This window comes from Malaclemys terrapin, chromosome 9, assembly GCF_027887155.1.
Source record: "Malaclemys terrapin pileata isolate rMalTer1 chromosome 9, rMalTer1.hap1, whole genome shotgun sequence".
NCBI classification, from domain to species: domain Eukaryota; kingdom Metazoa; phylum Chordata; order Testudines; family Emydidae; genus Malaclemys; species Malaclemys terrapin.
Window position 1 is genome coordinate 72,880,391 of NC_071513.1, and position 12,388 is coordinate 72,892,778.

The window sequence follows — 12,388 nt, forward strand, 5'->3', positions numbered from 1 at the left end:
AGTTCTGATAGGCAGTATTATCTTCTGAATCTTGAAGCGTTTATTAGTGCATTTATATTTATTTACTGCTACATACATAAAAGCACTGAATGTTATTTTTCAATTGTCTCCTTCGATTTTCTACATGGGGAATTTCAGACATTGGCGCCCAGTCACCAATATCTCTGCACCAGCGCAAACCCCTAGTATAAACAGGGAAAATTACTATAGGAGCCAATTAGCACTGGTGCAACTGCCCCAACTTGAAACCAGGTTAAGCGGTACTGGTGCATATGATGGTTTAAAGGGGAAATTTACCTAAGGGTTTCACTGTTGAAGTTACATTAGTGGCTGACCACCAATGACTGAAACTGGGGCAAATATTCAGCACAGACAATATTTTAGATTAATCTCTTCAGGACAGAGACTGAATTTTGTATGTTCTTGATTAAATATAACAAGTTACAATATTCATGTGTTTCAAATATGTTTTCTTACAGGTTTTTAAACTTTTAAAACTTTGGATCAAAAACATGTTTGTTATAATTTGCCACAGTATATATCACGACACAAGCTGGAGTTATATTGTGTTCTGCATGTGACAAAAATGGACACACTGAAAAAACCCTTTTTGTAAATTCTGGTTTATTCTAATGATATAATCATAAATTTATTTTTGTAACTTGAATGTTATATAGTGATGTTCTGTTAAACCATATAATTAAAATTTATTAATGTTAAAGAAAAATGATGTATGAAGATCAAGTTTTTTTTAATTGTTAAACTAATAAAGTTTATGCTACTTAAACTGGCATTGATTCTTTCATCAAAATATATGTATCTTAGAAAGTATGAACTTTTTAAGAAGGTTAAAGATGCTAATTACACATGATTTATGTGCCATTATTCCAAGCTCATTGTTAACCCATACTGGCAAAAATACAAAAATCATGCCCGTATGTTGCAAGGCATACAAAGATGATACCTAATAAAGTACACCTCTACCCCGATATATCGCGACCCAATATAACACGAATTTGGATAACACGGTAAAGCAGTGCTCCAGGGGGGCGGGGCTGCGCACTCCAGCAGATTAAAGCAAGTTTGATATGACACAGTTTCATCTATAACGCGGTAAGATTTTCTGGCTCCCGAGGACAGCGTTATATCGGGGTAGAGGTGTACATTTTTTATGTATGAATCAAAGCCTTTGCCTAAATTTAAAATGTATACTGGCATAGCTATGTTAATGGGGGGGGGGAGGTGGGGGAAATACCACACACCTGACCGACAAAGCTATGCCAACAAAACCTCCAGTGTAGACACAGCTATGTTGATGGACAAGTGATTTTGTTGGCCTACCTAATGTTATTTGGGGAGATGGTGTTCCCACACAGGCAGAAATTCTGTTGGAAGAGGATGCAACCTTGACTCAGAATCTACTCTCTCAACAGAATTTGGACCAGAGATCTGTGTATTGCACTCCTCTCATCATCAGTACAGCGAAAATTGGAAGGGAATCTATACCCTGGAAGCCCTTTTGATTTCACTACTACATTGTATTCAACAGCTGGTGAAAATAATATTTGACTCCATCCAAACATAGGGGGCCAACATATTCATTACTCAGGAGTTTTCCTGAGCAAGGAATGAGTAAAAGTTGGGTAATGAGCTCTAGATCCGGACCAAGTTTATTTGTTTACTGTTTTACATGCTCTACAGATTACAGCATGCCTCTGTACTTATACTACAGGAAACTGTTAATTATAATTTACTTTCCAGTTAAGCAGATGTGGTAACATATTTCTTTTCCATTAAAATACATTTGAATCAAAATGGTGAGGTACATAAACAAACAAAGAGGGTCATTAATATTCCTGTTGGCAGTGGAAGCAATGACTACAGCCAGTGGAGCTTTTAGCTTATTCAGGGCACTAGGCCTTTTATACATTCTTCTAAAAACATGCTTTGCATCTTGGAAGACTAGATTATACAAACAGAATGAATTATAGATAAAAACAAACAGAAAATCACAAAGGGCATGTTGTAAAAATAAATAAAATTAAAGTTTCAGCTTTGCAAAAAGAAGGACAGAAGATCAGCCTTGTGGGAAATTGACATTATGACTGAGTCATGTTGAGCATATAATTTTGGCAGTTGCTTGCTATATCACTACAAAAATCACCAAGCCATTTCATGGCATGTCTCACCTTGGATGAGGAAAATAGTGGCAAAAACATCCCACTCAACTTAGCATGCACCTCCCACAATCAAGTTAATTGAAACTGCACTGTTCATATTGGTTGTGAATCAAAGTTTCCAGTCTTAAATTGTAGGGCTAAAGAGCAAGAAAATTTCTGTTTGAAAAACCAGTAGGGAGAAATAAATAAAATGACATTTTTATTCTCAATGGCGTAAAAAACTGTTCATAAATTAATTATATTTGGAAATCAGAAATATAACCGATGCCTTGGCTGATTATCCGCAGTCTAGAATGATTTTTAAAGTAGTTTGGTTGCATGTAGAGGATCATAAATGTTAGGGTTGTTTTTTTTCCCCAGTATGTTCCAAAGAATTGAACGACTTTTCTGTAGAAATTAAAGAATAGTTATAATTGTGAGCCCAAATTTGATCTGTAGCAAAGACTTATGAAGGATATTGTTAATTCTAATTCTAGTTCTTTCTGCCTATAATACTTTGGTATCTGACTCTTTCAGAAACTGACCTCTCTATGGCTTCTCTAGGTCCAATAGCGCCACCTGCTGCTGGTAGTTAGCCATAAACTACAGTGTGCTAGAAGCTGTTCCCATTGCAAGTTATTCCTTTAATAAATATGCTCCTATTATTACTATTCATTGGTCTGTTTTCAGTATGCTCTTTGCTATAACGGATGTATACTAAAACTGAATTCCCTGGATCCTTGACTCATGCTGATTTGAATGGGGATCGATGGCACAACGCATTTCAGGAATGATCTCTAAATAACCTATTATTTTTAACAGTATTACTTCATTGGCCAGAAAATGGGGGTTGGATATCTGCTTATTTTGTAGGACCAACCAAAAAAAGGTTTCAATTTGAGAACCACATATGACAATATTTCAGCCTCTTGAAACTAGTGTGATGAAGTACAGTGAGCAAAGAAATAACCAGTGATGGAGTGAATTCATAAATCTCCTTTTGACTCAATATATGTAACTGCCTCCACCACTTCCAAAAATGAAGTCTACGCACCCTTTGACTGAATAGGCAAATATGTTGGGGACATAATCTGAGCCCTTCTGTCTATTCCTGTGCATCTAAGGGCCACAAACTCCTTTTGGGGTGCGGGGGGTCAGGGGAGAATGGGGGCATCCACAAGATACCAGCTTCTTTTTCCAAGAAACAATTATTAGACCCTTAATCAAGAAAAAAATCTCTTCAGCTATCACCTAGGCTCAAACTTTCATTTTTGGAGGAAGCTTGTTGGGACAGCTGTGGCCCTAGTTAGCGTTAGAGCATATCATAAACTGTACCAGTTGTGATCACTGATGATTACTATTCCTGATTCTTTTAGATATATTACCTGGCTTAGTTATCACTGATCATTGTAGCCTGCAGAATATAAATATAGTATCCAGCGGTAATGCAAGGAACCTACAGGCCCAAACCCCATAAGACTCAGCTTGAGCACTTAGCATGAGGCTTTAGACCTACAAACCTTAGCATAAGTAAGTTAACCACTGAGCTATAGGGGAACCTAAGATAAGATTTTTGCTTGGTTTACAGTTGCAATTTTGCTAGTAGTGCATGAAATAACTAACAGGCATTTTAAGTATTTTGGGATAAGAACATCTGCAAACATATAATTGCAGGATTGTTATGTCAACAAATTTACATATATGACAATGGACTTGGGATAATTAATATGCTAACCTATAGGCTACAGACACACCAATATTATCAGGGTGAGGAATTTAGTTGTGGATAGAGGAAGTAGAATATTTGCATGCATATTCACGGCAGCCACCGGACCCTATAATAGGTCCAACCACCACAGAAGCTAGAGAGCTCTCAGGACCTTGACCCTCAGACTAGCTTAGCATGCCAGAGATCAGATAGGACCCTGCCTTCCCACCTCTAGGTCTCCATGAGAATTGTGAGAGTACGCATATGGGCTGATGTGGGATGTCAGCCTCATGTTGCACTATAGTTACATTCTCATTTGGTTTGGAACATTTGTATTTTTACTGATTGTATTAATAAAATTATTAAAATCTTAGCTCTGCTCCAAGCGTGAGAGTCACTGTTTTGCATGTCAGGGTCCCCAACAAGAAACTGAATTTGAAATTGAACTTAATCTTTCTGTTGTGCTTGACTCTGGGGCGGCACCTGGCAAACCTCAAGAAGTTGAATTGTTTTGTCAATTGGAAGTTTAACTGGAAACTCTAAAGGAAAATCGATATAATCAATATCCACTCAACAAATCAGGCAACACCATGAGATGTGTTTTCTCCCCTACAGAGCCTAGCACTAATAGATGGAGACCCTCAAGCGACTCCATTCCTTTCTCCTTAAGAGAACCAGGAGGGTAGTCCTAGACAATTATTAATTTCCCTCAAGGGCTCTCCTATGCAGAGACAGAGAGTTCCATTCTGTCCCCTCTCCTGTTCAATGATCATTTGAGCTTTTAGGGGGTTAGAAATACCAGCTGTGCTGTCTATAGTATGCAGATGACATCCAACTTAATATTTCTCTCTCTTCTAGCACAGTTAACGCAGCTGAATGACTTGTTTCATGTCTAACAGAGACTGGGGTGTTGATGAGGATTAGTTGATTGAGGTTCAACCCAGAAAAGTCAAAGGTGATGCTTATAAGGTGCGGGATGCAATCTGAAGAAATAGCAAAGATATCAGCACCCCAGTTGAGAGAGTAAGCCTGCCATTTCTTATGCAGGCTTACAAACTAGAGATCTAGTTAGAGTTCAGAAGCTGATGGACGTTACACATTTCAGCACTTAACCATAAAGCAACTTATCATGTGTGCTTGGCAAAAAGGTTGTAACATTTTCTTTCAGATACAAATCTCATCAAGGTCATCCAAGCTTTTGTCATATCAAGACTGGATTGCATTACTGTAATACACTCTAAATGGGGTGACATATCTTAAAACCATTCTAAAATTTCAGAATACATCTGCCTATTTGGCCATGTTTATCATAGGCTGAACGTTACATCTGTTCTGTGTGATTGGCACTGATATCAAATGATTTCTGACTGAGGTTTAATGCATTCATTTTTAGAGCTGCTGCAAAAAAGTTTTGAAATTTGAAATGTTCTGACAAAAAATTATCCTTTTTTCATTATTTTCGTGAAAAATACATAGTTTCTCTACCAGCTACAGAGCTCGTCAAAAAAACTGAGTTTTGGAATTTTTCAATGAAAAAGGCCATTGTTTGCAAAAATAATTCCCATGTTCTGAGTTTTAACCTATAAAACTTTAAATGGTGATGCCTTGCTCTCCCTATAGCCTGATTCTTTATGTGGTTCTATGCCAGTACAACAATAAAGGCTAGTAATGATTACATGAATGGGACCTACTGATTGGGCATTCTCAGTGAGGATTCGTCACCCTGGAAAGTACTTCCCCTTTGGTCTGCCAAAGCCTGGATTTAATGACTGCCAGAGCTTGCATCAAGACTTATATTGGGCATTTGTTTTCCAAAGATTTGAAGGTGGAGTGGTGGGTATTGAATGGGGTTTTGAAGTTGAGGGTTGACAGACCCTATTTGATAGCACTGAACCAATTTTGTTTCTTTTTTATTTTTTATTACAGGTCAAAGATCTATATAAATAGGTTCATTACAAATTATAATGCACACATCTTCATGAATGAAATACAGAATACACCAACAGGTCATCACTTCTTCCAAAATAGTCAGATACAACAGTCAATGTAGATCTTTAGGTCTATGTAATATAACATTAAATATTAACAGATGGAGAAAAGAGAGAGAAGATGGGAAAATAAACAGAGAGAAAGAGGAAAGGGAGAAGTATACTGCCTTCCTCCTTTTTAGTGAACATTCTAGTTCATATGCTTTATCTTCCACATGATTTTTAGTTGAACTACTCTTATAAAGTTTCAATTTTGTACCTGTGCTTTAGGAGTGTTAATAAATGCATTTAAAAATCCAAACAAATAAAATTATCCATACTAAATTAAATAATTCTTTACTAAATAAAGAATGGGCACATATTCACATTATGATGTCCCATACTAAGTTTTTAATGTATTATTATGTAAGAAGCTTATGTGATTTAGAAAGCTGTGATTCTGAAAGAAAATTTTAAAATCTAGAAGGAAACAAATTAAAAAATTAAACTAGTTTATGAAATAGGACACGTGTACTTGAATGAACAACATTGATAGCCAACCACTACAGTAAGGCCCTAAACTGGAAAGTAGCATTTATTTCTAAAATGGTCTTGTAGTAATTTTGTGTATAATATCTCAAGTATTTTAAAAACATTATTTTTCAGGTCTGAAGAAGCTGTTCCATTCTTCCAGATGTTAATACTGTCTTGGATATATATGTATTTTAGCAGTTCAATTATTATCATTGCAGTTTAAACTATAATTTTCTGTCAACGTAATGTGCTTTTGTTTAGAGTTTAAATTAGTAAATGGTAGCAGCTGAGTTATTATTTAATTCCCCAAACGTGCCAACTTTTCTGTGCACAGAAGGCTAACAGATGTTAATATTTGCTCAACAGCCACCACTACTTTTATCTCCCAAGTGAATATTAAATATTCACAGTTAATCTAGGTTTTTACTGTGCTCTAAAATGTTTGTTGTTAAAAAACGAATATATACACAAGACATTTTCCATATAGACTAATGGAGAATACGTGGCCTAATTCAAAGAAACACAGACTAGAAAGGTAAAAATGACACCCAGACAACAGAATTTAGCAGAAGGTTTTATAATTCTTTCCTCTGCATGTTGTTTTGTCTAGAGGAACTATCAGACCATAAAGTGATCAATGAAATTCCTATGATCTCTACTATAGTCCTTCAATATAGTATTGTTAAAGGGAAAGAGAAGTGAAGTCAACAGTAATCAGATACAGTAAGGAAAAACAATATAACATAAAAACATCAGAATGGCCATAGTGAGTCAGACCAATGGTCTATCTAGCTCAGTATCCTGTGTCTTCCGACAGTGGCCAATGCCAGATGCTTCAGAGGGAATGAACAGAACAGGGCAATTAACTAGTGATCCATCCCCTGTCATCCAGTCCCAGTATGTCGCAGTCAGAGGCTTAGGGACACCCAGACCATCGAACTGCATCCCTGACAATCTTGGCTAACAACCAGTGATGGACCTATCCTCCATGAACTTATTTAATTCTTTTTTGAGTCCACAAAAAGAAGAACAGGAGTACTTGTGGCACCTTAGAGACTAGTTTTGGCCTTCACAACATCCCTTGGCAACAAGTTCCACAGGTTGACTGTGCATTGTGTGAAGAAATACTATTCTGGTTTTTTTAAACATGCTGCCTATTTGTTTGTTTGTGTGATCCCCGGTTCTTGTGTTATGTGATGGGGTAAATAACAATTCCTTATTCACTTTCTCCACAGCAGTCATGATTTTATAGACCTCTATCATATCCCTCTTCAGAGTCTCTTTTCCAAGCTGAACAGTCCCAGTCTTTTTAATTTCCCCTCATATGAAAGCTGTTCCATAACCCAAATCATTTTTGTTACCCTTCACTGTATGTTTTCCAATTCTAGTGTATCTTTTTGATTTTCAGCATTACTCAAACAGCTCTGCCTTGTTTCTACCCAAGCTGATTTATATGAATCGGTGGCACCATTTTTAAATTTCTGAATAAGGCATTACATAGACTAACATACATGGTGAGAACGGTGTAAGATTACATAAAACCTTAAAAACAACAGAGCTGCGTAGGCTGCACAAACCGGATTGTACAGGTCTGCAGGTTCACGTGAAGATTTGGGTTCACCACTTATTGCAACTCAGCTCTCTTCAGTGCAGCCTCTGCTTTCCCTCCCCTTTCTACTCTCAAACCAGGCTATAGTCCTCAGGGGAAGCTATGTACCCATTCTACTGATCTTTTACCTAAATATTTAAGAAATTGCCAATATAACACTATGGAGATCATTCATGTGAACATATATCAATTAATGCTTTTGTTTCAAAAGGGGGGGTGTTTATATTTTGAAATCACTAGTGAAGAAAAGTATTCCTTGATGGTGAAAGTTAAGTTGGTTTTGTTGTGATGAAATATAAATTACTTTATACTTGATATGAATATTTTTGTGTTATCTGGGCAGTGTTTGATTCTTCACATCTTTAATTAATTATTTCTTTGCTTTTTAGATCTTCAGTTTTGTAAATGATGTGACAGACAAGTACACTGTTATTACTTAGTAAGCTCTACCAGCTTTTGAAACATATAGACATGCATGCATGCACACACGCACACACAGTGGAATTAGTATCGAAATACTAGTCTAAACATATGAGCTATGTCCTACCCCATTTAATGTCTGCTCTTTAAATAAGGTTTTGATAATGTTTCACCTTACCTCAGATGGTTTTGTGATACATTTTCCTTTTCCCAAACACTGAAAGTCATCTGAGTAGCTTCCCACAGGCATGCAGGTGCTGACTTTTACTACCACAGTTAAGCGTAAAGCCACAATGCATTTAGTAATTGAATCATTCACAAAGCCTGAAAAGAAACAGAGATTAAAGGGTTTTAATTTAAAATAAATTCTAATGAATGGTTTTATTATTAGTAAAGTAAAAAAATATTGAATACAAAGAACCTATGGTTCAAATTTCACCCTCATTCACTTCTCATGAAACCCCACTGAAAGCTTACATGGGATTTAAGTTAGGGTGGAATTTGTCCACGTTACTGATCAAGTTGACTGACAAATGGAAGACATTCCAGAGTCAAGATGCATCATTAGAGTGTCATTCAGCACTCCTTCCTCTGGCAAAACTCCCATTTCGCCTCAAAGAATGAACTAATAATTTGCTTAACATGGCCTTAAGTAAAAAGTACTTAACCTGCCCCTTAACATTGATCTTCAATTTGCCTTGTTTCCGATAAAACTATATTTTAGTTTAAGTACCATAAAATATATAACAGACAACTACAATAGCTTAGGAGAGTAGACGAAATAAAAGCCTAGTTTTCCTTGATTTTGTCTCAGTTTTTAATGGTAACATGAAAGCAAAGCCAACAAAGTAAACAAATTAGGTTAAAAATTAACTTAAATAATCAATCTGTAGCATGGAAAATTTAGTTTGAACAGAGTTAATAAGCATATCATTGAAACAACACAACATAAATTACAATGAATTACTAACAACTCAAATGTTTCCTAGTAGCATTTTAGATCAAAGTTGAGCAGCTTTACCCTCTACTTGAAGGCATTACTCTGTTTCAATGTAACATGAGAACTTTTGAACATCACATCCAATCCCAAAACTTCGGGGACTGTTCTAGCCATCACTGGACTGAACCCTATTGATTTTGCTCAAAATCAAAAAAACTGGAAGGGAGAAATCGGAGACCCAAGTTGTCCCCACCATCTGGTCAGCAGGACGAGCACCCTCAAGTATTCTGTAATTTTCTACAGATCAAATAGTTGATGGCAGTCATTAACACCTTTCATAATAACAATGCCTCCATATCAGCTCTATCCACCCTCCCAATACAGTTCAAAATACTGACACCCTGAAAGAGAAAGAAAAAATGGAAGACGACAATTGGGAAAGTGAAGGTATGAGAGGAATGGAGGCACACAGAATCCCTGGCAGAGGGCAGAATGGGTTTGTATAGAGCCCTTGGTATGGGGGGGATGGAATGAATGGGGAGTTTCATGGTTAGAGTGCAAGCTGTGCTTTTGGCCACTTTTAAGTGCACCCCTCAGGTGACAGGCTCTAGCTTCCTACACCTCACTCTGGGTAGAACAACACAGTCCTACCCTCAGACTGGATCTCTGGCTTGCAGCCCTCCTATTTACCAATCATGTTAATCTGAAAGGCCAAACTGGTTTTGGCGCCTGTACACTCATTTCCTCCAGGAGACTATGACAGAATAAGTTTGCAGTGATGGAGAAACAGCTTTTTCAGAACAAAGTAGTATTTATTTGGCAAAGGGTGCATCACATGCATAGCAAATGGGTTAAAAGTCCTACAGGGATCTTAACTTCTCTATAAATATCTCAGGTAGGTCCAGCATATTGCAGACTACCCTTCTGAGTCTGAGAGTTAGTTTTCATCCCCACAGACCCTCTTTCCACGTCTCAATCAGCCTGGGTGTCAGCCTCAGTCTGCTGACAACCTTTCCTCCCCTTTCCGCAGGAGCAAATCTTTAACTGACCAGGGTCTTCGGATCTCTGGTCTCAGCCTGGAGAAAACAGCTGTATAACCTTGCTGGCACCAGGCAGGCAGCCTCTTTACAGCAAGTAACCTGCCTATTGTGTTTGAGTGTTTGCTGGGATGCTCCTTATCTAGGTCATAATTTTGTCTTTCCTGCTTGATTTCTCCAACACCTCCTTTTGATCTCACCCCACAGTAAGTAACCTATCACAAACAAACAAACAGAAAGGAATGCACAATAGTCAAATACAATACAGCTATCTCCTATTTTGTTATAGGGTGGAGGGGGAAAATGAGGCACACAAAGGCCCCGGCATGAGGGGTCCCTGAAATAGACGACGCAGGGAGGATGGCACACAGTCAGCTTGTGGAATGGAGGTATAAAGAAGCCCCAGGTCTGTGAAATGATCTCAACCTATAGAAGCAACAAACTGTGCAATCTTCTGGTTCTAATTTTTCAGCCAAAACATACTGTTCCATATACATTTCTCTCCTTTTAATACAATTCTCCTTCTGCTGCATATTAAAATCCCAGTTGTGTATCTATAAGGCATTGTTACAAAATAAATTGATTTGACAATACCACAGCCATTTTGTGCACTCAGCCACCATTAACTGGAAGCGAGAACACCACATTGTTAGAAATAACTTGAGCTTTGTATAAGCACAGGAAATAGCTGCAGCTGCAGTTTTGCTGATAAGGATGGAAAATAAAATTGGAAGAATCATGAGAATGGGCGAAAGTGTGGATAGCTGACCTTGGATTTGTGTGTTCCGATTATGAGTTTCTGCTGATGTTATGACTAGGAGTTGCTCGCTGATGTTAAGAAAACTATTAGTTTGCAAGGGGTTACTATGAGTTATTATTTGTTTTGAGCAACCTATAAAAAGATCAGTCAGTGTGTGTAATTTGGAGAAGTTTGAAGAGGTTTTCTATGAGCTAGGAGGCTGACATCCAACTCCCTAGTGGCTAGGAGGAAGGCTGGCCCCCACAAACCTGCTGCTGACCACTCAACACCATCTCAGACTTTGGGTAACTATATCTGGGTTGCTCGGGATTATTGCTATTTTAGATGTGTGCTTTAGATGCCCTGGGTCCAAACATTTGGATACATAAGGGAGCATCCACACAACCACACTGGACGCTGCTACGTAAAGAGCTCTGAGCTTGTATGTCAAGTGCATGTGCAGGAGAGGGTGAAAGATTTTTGGGTGAAAGCACTCTCATTTGTAATGATCATTTATCAGACGGAGGAGCTGTAGACCCCATCAACTTATTTCCTGACACTGCCTGGAGATAGGAACATATAAATTAGCATAGTTTCAGATTGAGAAAACTCTGGGCAATGGCATATATTGATATATTTAAAACAAGCTATAACACAGGAATGGAAATGGCAGCATGACTTTGTTTTTACGTGGAAAGGCTTTGCTGATCAAGGGATATTTGAAAACCTCTTTCAGCATTCACTCCATCATCAATCTACAAACCTCGTAAAAACACTTTGAAAAGTTTCCAAAGTGTTTGGCAGAAGATTTGAAGTGCACTTTCACAGGTAAATACATTTATAAGACCCTTTTGGAACAAGTTTATTTTCCTCCATTTCTTCAGGTGAACCCTCCCAACTTACAGGAGACACAACTGGGAGACCCTCAATGGAGAAAAGACAGGGGATGCCCCCTTAATATGTCACAGGGGCAACAGGTCTGCTGCTGCTGCTGCTGCTTCCATTCAGTAAGGAGGAAGGGACAGGACAATTTGCAGGCTACTGTCTCTCTCTTTGCAAAAGACAACTGCAGGTAAAGGGGAGGGCACCTGAACGGATGGAGGAGAAAAGTGCTAGGAGAGAAAGGGAGCCTCTACAGATTCTAGAAGTTTAGCTGAACTGCCATATTTTGAGGCTTGGAGAATTAAGATATAAATATGAATATCATCTAAAATTTCTCTGGATTTGCATAGGAAACACATTCCCCTTGCCACAAGGAAATCCTTTAGTCTCTTC

At 37.9% G+C, this 12,388-nt stretch overlaps 1 protein-coding gene across 1 annotated transcript in view; it reads right to left on the minus strand.

Annotated features, from left to right (window-relative positions):
- Positions 1-12,388, minus strand: part of DNER (delta/notch like EGF repeat containing) — a 292,283-nt gene that overhangs the window by 95,009 nt on the left and 184,886 nt on the right. Inside the window, exon 5 of the mRNA XM_054040696.1 lies at positions 8,576-8,721. Coding sequence (XP_053896671.1) covers positions 8,576-8,721 — 146 coding nt within the window. The remainder of the gene's footprint in view (positions 1-8,575; positions 8,722-12,388) is intronic.